Source organism: Saccostrea cucullata, unplaced genomic scaffold, assembly GCF_032062105.1.
Source record: "Saccostrea cucullata isolate Sc308-1 unplaced genomic scaffold, CSIRO_AGI_Scuc_v1 ctg7376, whole genome shotgun sequence".
NCBI lineage: Eukaryota > Metazoa > Mollusca > Bivalvia > Ostreida > Ostreidae > Saccostrea > Saccostrea cuccullata.
Window position 1 is genome coordinate 15,660 of NW_026927583.1, and position 5,980 is coordinate 21,639.

At 31.3% G+C, this 5,980-nt stretch overlaps 1 protein-coding gene across 1 annotated transcript; it reads left to right on the top strand.

Annotated features, from left to right (window-relative positions):
* Positions 1-4,356: 4,356 nt before the first annotated feature.
* LOC134274850 (RING finger protein 207-like) lies at positions 4,357-5,373 on the top strand. The gene has a single exon (XM_062757094.1). The coding sequence runs from the start codon at positions 4,357-4,359 to the stop codon at positions 5,371-5,373; it is 1,017 nt and encodes a 338-aa protein (XP_062613078.1).
* Positions 5,374-5,980: the final 607 nt, after the last annotated feature.

The window sequence follows — 5,980 nt, forward strand, 5'->3', positions numbered from 1 at the left end:
TTTGACACTTTGATTTACTATAGGAAAACTACATCATCAAAGTAATACTTTGATAAACTTTATAAAATCTTGTGGAATTATGTTTACGTTTTGATTCCCAATCTTAACATTTTAAGATATTTTTTGTCAAAACTCATAAAATCTTCAGCGAACATTAATTTACAAACCCGACTTTGATTTACTGTAGTAAGAACTTTGGAACTAGCTTTGATTTACTACTGTAAAAAACTATAGTTTACTATTCATTAATGTAATTGTCAGGGAGATTTTAATTACATTCATGAAAAACAATATAATAGTTATTTAAAGTAGATACCCGATATAATTCGAAATTATTAAACAAGACAAATAATTCCTCGTGTAAGTAATAATGAGGTCCCATCAATTTCAAAGCATTATATACGCTCTGAAAAATTATTCACTCTGATATCTCCACTTCCCTATCACAGTATTAGATAATCAGGCTCATTGTAATATGGTTTTATTTCAGCAATTAATTTTTGATATCAAAGATGAAACATATGAAGGTAACGAACAGTATTCAAGATCAAAAGTCAATAAAACAATAAAAAATAGGAGCAGAGCAAACACGGACCTCCAAAACATCAGAGGTGGGATCGGGTGCCATGGAGGAGTGACTATCCCCTGCTGACCGGTCACACCCGCCGTGTGCTCCCCATCATGATCTGGAAATGACGGAGAAAGCTGTCGCCAATTCAGTGTACAAACAATGGACTAACAATTAGTATGAAAACGTCAGTCATCATTTGACTCAGTGATAAGTTATTGTATTTGCTGACAAGGTCATTATATCGTTCATAGAACTTACATAAAAAGGAACTGAGTGCAATGCAATATAAAGATAACGGATAGAAACAAGCCCAAATGGCCATAACAAATAGTTTGCAGCGCAAAAAAGACCCTCTTAAAACACCAGAAGTAGAATCGGGTGCCATGGGGGAGTAAACATCCCTTGACAACGCGTCGCACTCATAGACTGTCAAGTGTGCGTCATTTAATTGATAATTGATTATGTTTAATTTTTAAAAATATTTCCTTTGAAATCGAAATCCATGTCAATTTTGAAAAAACAGAAATATCAAATGGAGAGTGATTTATTTTAAATAGTAATGTTATAAAATATATAAAAGAAATACTGGTACATGTATTTACTTTCAGTATAATATAGATATGAATATTGATTTACTTTTTGCATTAATTAAAAGTTTTTTTGAAGAGAAGTTGTTATTATATGTATGAACGTTTGATTTAAAAAAAAAACTAGAAAGAGGGAGAGAAAAGTCAGTCCCTCATTTTTGTCTTATAGATTTCAAATTATTAATTTACATAGCATGTTTGTATATTTCTCTTTCACTGTCTCCAATATCTACAGGAATGATATAAAAAGATTGGGGGTTTCTATTTCTTTTTTAACACATGTCTTCAACAAAAGAACTATTCGGAAACTAATTTTAGAATTAGATATTTACTTTCATATCTTTTCTTTAAGTCATTTGAAAGTTCTTAAAATAAAGTGGAACTTTTTTTACCTATTTGTTTTTATACTTGCATGGACAAGCGATCTTCAGATTGAAAAGCATATATCTATATCACGTAATATATTATTAGATTCAAGGTATTTTTAACAAGAACAATATAAAGGTAATTTCACAAATATGATGTTCATAAGAATTCATTTTACATTACAGATGACACAAATAAACTTTAAGTTTGTTAAATTCCTGAAAAAACAACTTATGTTTAATTTTAATTTTTTTTCACAAAAAAGTTTAAGAGCGTATATTTTTATGTTATATTTAGCGTTTCCACAATAATGGTATTTAAAGTGACAAAAAAAATGATTCAACAAAATTATAAAGTTTATTAAGTTTAAACATAAATGCAGGAATGAGTGACATCATTTATTATCAAAATAGGTTTTAAAATATATATCGATCCAGGCATTTTTTTGGGGGTAGTATCAGTCCTTAGAGTATTAATTTGAAATGCGTAATTTTTTAAAGGTGTCTTTGATATTTAAAAAAAACTTGAAAGAGTCGAGTTTAGAGAATTCAAAGGTGTACAAAAATGATATACAATGCATTGTAGAAGAAGTCTGAATTCTTCTGAAATCCAATTTTTACTCAAAGTCACAGGCGCTTGACGTTTTTTTCACCTTCCTTTTCATAAAAAAATATTATCATAGTATATGGGATATTTTTATTTATGAAAAGAAAGGTTAAAAATGTCAAGCGCCTGTGCTCACAGTTTACTTTCTTAGGATTAAATTTTCAAGCCTGAAAAATTAACATCAATGATAATGTTTGGTCAGCACTACCTACACAAGATTCCTAAAATTCATAAAAATCTAACAACTGTTTCTTCAAGAAAAAAAGAATCGTAAAAGTTAAATATTCCCCGATTGATTAAGAAACAATAAGCAACATTTCAACAACAATTTTTATTCATTTGATGAAAAGAACACTTTATAGTTCAGTAAAATGCAATAAAAATGTATGTTGACTATAACTCAATGTTCTTCATTCGAATGTTCTGATATTATGAGATAAATAACTCATACATAACTACATGTATTACGAAATACGTCATAAAACTGCAGGATCATCTTTTTTAAACAAAGGGATTACATTAGCTAATTTCCATTTTTTTTGGAAAAACACAGTCTTTCAATGAACGGTTAAACAATAAGCACAGACGTTTAACAACAGATAATTTTGTTGATTTTAACATTTTATGGCTAATACAGTCTTCTCCAATGGCTTTATTGACAGGTAATATAGATAAAATATCAATAATTTCTTGTTCACAAATAAAGATATTGTCAAAAGCACTATTACACTCAATGTTTTCTTTAGGTAATTCAGTCGTTTCATCATCAACACATGTAATTGAAGCAAAGTAAAACCTGTATCTTATTTTCATCAGAAAAAGCAAAATTAACATCACCTGAAGATGTGTACTGTAAAGGGGGGATGTCTGTGGTTGATTTACTTTTAAAAGTTTCTCTTAGAAGTTTCCAGTAAAGCTTAGAGTTGTTTTTACTGAATCAATTAGTTGTAGTTCAAGGGTATTTTGATAATTTTCAATAGCATGTTTTTTCATGTTATTAAATTTATTTCTTATATGCTTAAAATTATCCCAGTCACTCTGTTTATCACTTTTTTGTGCTTTTCGTCTCAATCTATTTTTTCCCGATGGGTTTTCCTTAATAGTGAATCAAACCAAGGTTTGTCTTTAGGTCTTATAAATACTGATTTTTCCGGTACACATTCCCTAACGAGATCTAAATATTTATAGATGTAATATAATATCTAGTCCATTATGTTCCTGCGGTAAGGTAGAAAATACACATCATTATTTTTTCTCGTGCCCTAACTACAACGAGGCCAGGAAAGAGTTTTTCGATAAGTTCTTGAGATTTAATAAAGTCCATATTGTTGACATTCAGACTTTACTCTGGGGGGATACATCACTCAGTATTGCTGAAAATGAATATCTATTTTCTATTGTACATTCTTATATTCAGCATTCTGGTAGATTTAACTGATTGTACACTTTTTTTTTTAAAACTATTTGTATAAACAATAATGTAGCAGTCTATATATGTCCACAATGAGAGTTTATTTAATTTACTTATTATTTATTTTGTACAAACTGTTGAACACTTCTAATTCATCCTGTTATAATATCTCATGTAGGGAGAGGGCGATTTAAGTTTTTAGAACTTGTGCCCAATACCATTGTATATATTTTGTGCAATAAAATATGTTCAAATCAAATACGTCATACATATCTAAATTTAAATCAATTCAGACAAGAAGCCAACATGAATAATTGGAGTAAAAATTTAACCCCAGCCAAATCAAATGACTATCACTGGTTCTCTGCCCATGATTCCGATAATTGCCGACATGACATTTCAGGGCGCTTGCGCCCATTGGAGGGTGTCAGGGTACATAAATATATATTTATAAAAATCACACCAGGAAGAGTTAAGGTAAAACCTGACTGAGATCAACGTCCAGCTAAATCGAAAGTGGAGAATTTTCTCTGATCTTCTAGTGAAATATTTACTACAAAAATGGCTTCACAAGATCTGTGAAAGATAAAACCTACTTTGATTTAGATCAACGTCCAGCTAAATCGAAACTGGAGGATTTTGTCTGAATTCCTAGTGAAATATTTACTACAAAAATGGCTTCACAGGACATATCTAAGGATATTAGGGATATAACGGTATGTCCTATTTGCTTTGATACATTTAAGAATCCAAGATGCATTCCTTGCTCACATACCTTTTGTCATAATTGTTTACATAAACATATTGTGGCAACAATGTCCACAAAAACATCATTAACAGGATTCCATTGTCCAATCTGTCGTGAATTTGTTCCTGATCCAACGAAGTCTGCGGACCCCGAGAAATGGGCAGAATATTTTCCGAAAAACCTTGTTGTAGAATTTATCATCGACAATGGAGGTTACAGCGCTCTGAAGCACTGCAAACCGTGCCGAAACGACAATGAAGAAGAAGAAGCCAACGAGATGTGTAGAACTTGTATGGAACCATTATGTAAAATGTGTGCAAAATATCATAAACGTGGAACGGTTACAAAACACCATGATGTCATTCCATTGCATGAATTCGAAAAATTAGTGCATGGTGGTCAACAAGAGATGGTTTGTGAAAGGCATAATTCAAGACCATTTGAGGTCTTTTGTTATGATCACAAAACTACCTGTTGTATCTTATGCAGCATTGATGAACATAAGCTATGCAGACATAAAGACACGATCGAAAACGAGGCACACTTGATAGAGAAAGGAGGAGAAGATGATGTTTTGTTGTCTGAAATAGAAAACATTTATCAAAATCTACATGAATTCAAAAGCCTTCAGGAAAAAAATCGAACCAAAATTGAAGACAAAGCCGATGAAATAACAGAGGAAACAAAGAAGATTAGACAACAAATTGTCGAAAAATTGGATAGTCTTGAAAATGAACATCTAGAGAAGTTGGCGAAAGCAATGAAATCAGCAAGAAAGGCCATGGATGAAAATATGGAATTTCTTTCCGATTTACTTGATTTATCCAATCATTGTAAAAAGACACTGCAAAATGCAAAGACGACAAAATATTGTTTAAACTATGTGCATAGTTTTCATCAGGTGAGAAAACAAGTAAAACGACTGAAAAGCACGAAGATTTCATTGAAGGAGATTGACATATCTGTGAAATTTACAGATATTTTCCGGCAATTCATCGGATCAGACCAATGGTCATCATTATCTCACCGTGAGAAATCAAAACAACTGTCAATCAGAGTGAACCCCCAATCGAAGCTGAATTAGAAAAGCTTGGAAAATGGGAATCCCCCCCTGACATCTGGCAAATTGATAAAATTTTAACTTCTACGAAAAATGTGCATGCTTATACGAATTAGTCAGCAGATGAAGAAAATGTGATTTTAAAGGGGCCAGTACCGCATGTCAGCTCTTGTAGGGTGTTCTTCTGAAAGAAAACGTAGTTGTTGCTGAAGAAGAAAAATTGTTAATTATACCGGTATTCCATGCACTAGTATCCACTTAAAAAAGGAAGAAAAACACTTGCCATCAGAGAGTATAGTTTACGATTTATCTTTACACCAGGATCCATTACTTATTATTAACAAAAACTCAACCAAGGAATAAGATGGAGGGGCAATAAATGAAAAATAATTCTGTTACATTTTTTTTTTTCAAAAATCTTGTGATTTTCCATAATGGAAACATTTTTTTACCTAAAATTTTATACCAAGAGAAAGTTTCAACTCACATCTATCGAACAAGAAGTATGGTTATTCTGGATAATCTATATATTCTGGATATCCTGAATTAAAACGTCCACATGGATTGGACAAGGATTTTGTTAAAAAAAAACTTGTACGTGCCTTGATTTAAAAGCAGCAGCACATTCATG

Bases quoted from the DNA above. Each gene is read 5' to 3' on its own strand.
- LOC134274850 (XM_062757094.1), top strand. From the start codon at position 4,357: ATGTCCACAAAAACATCATTAACAGGATTCCATTGTCCAATCTGTCGT.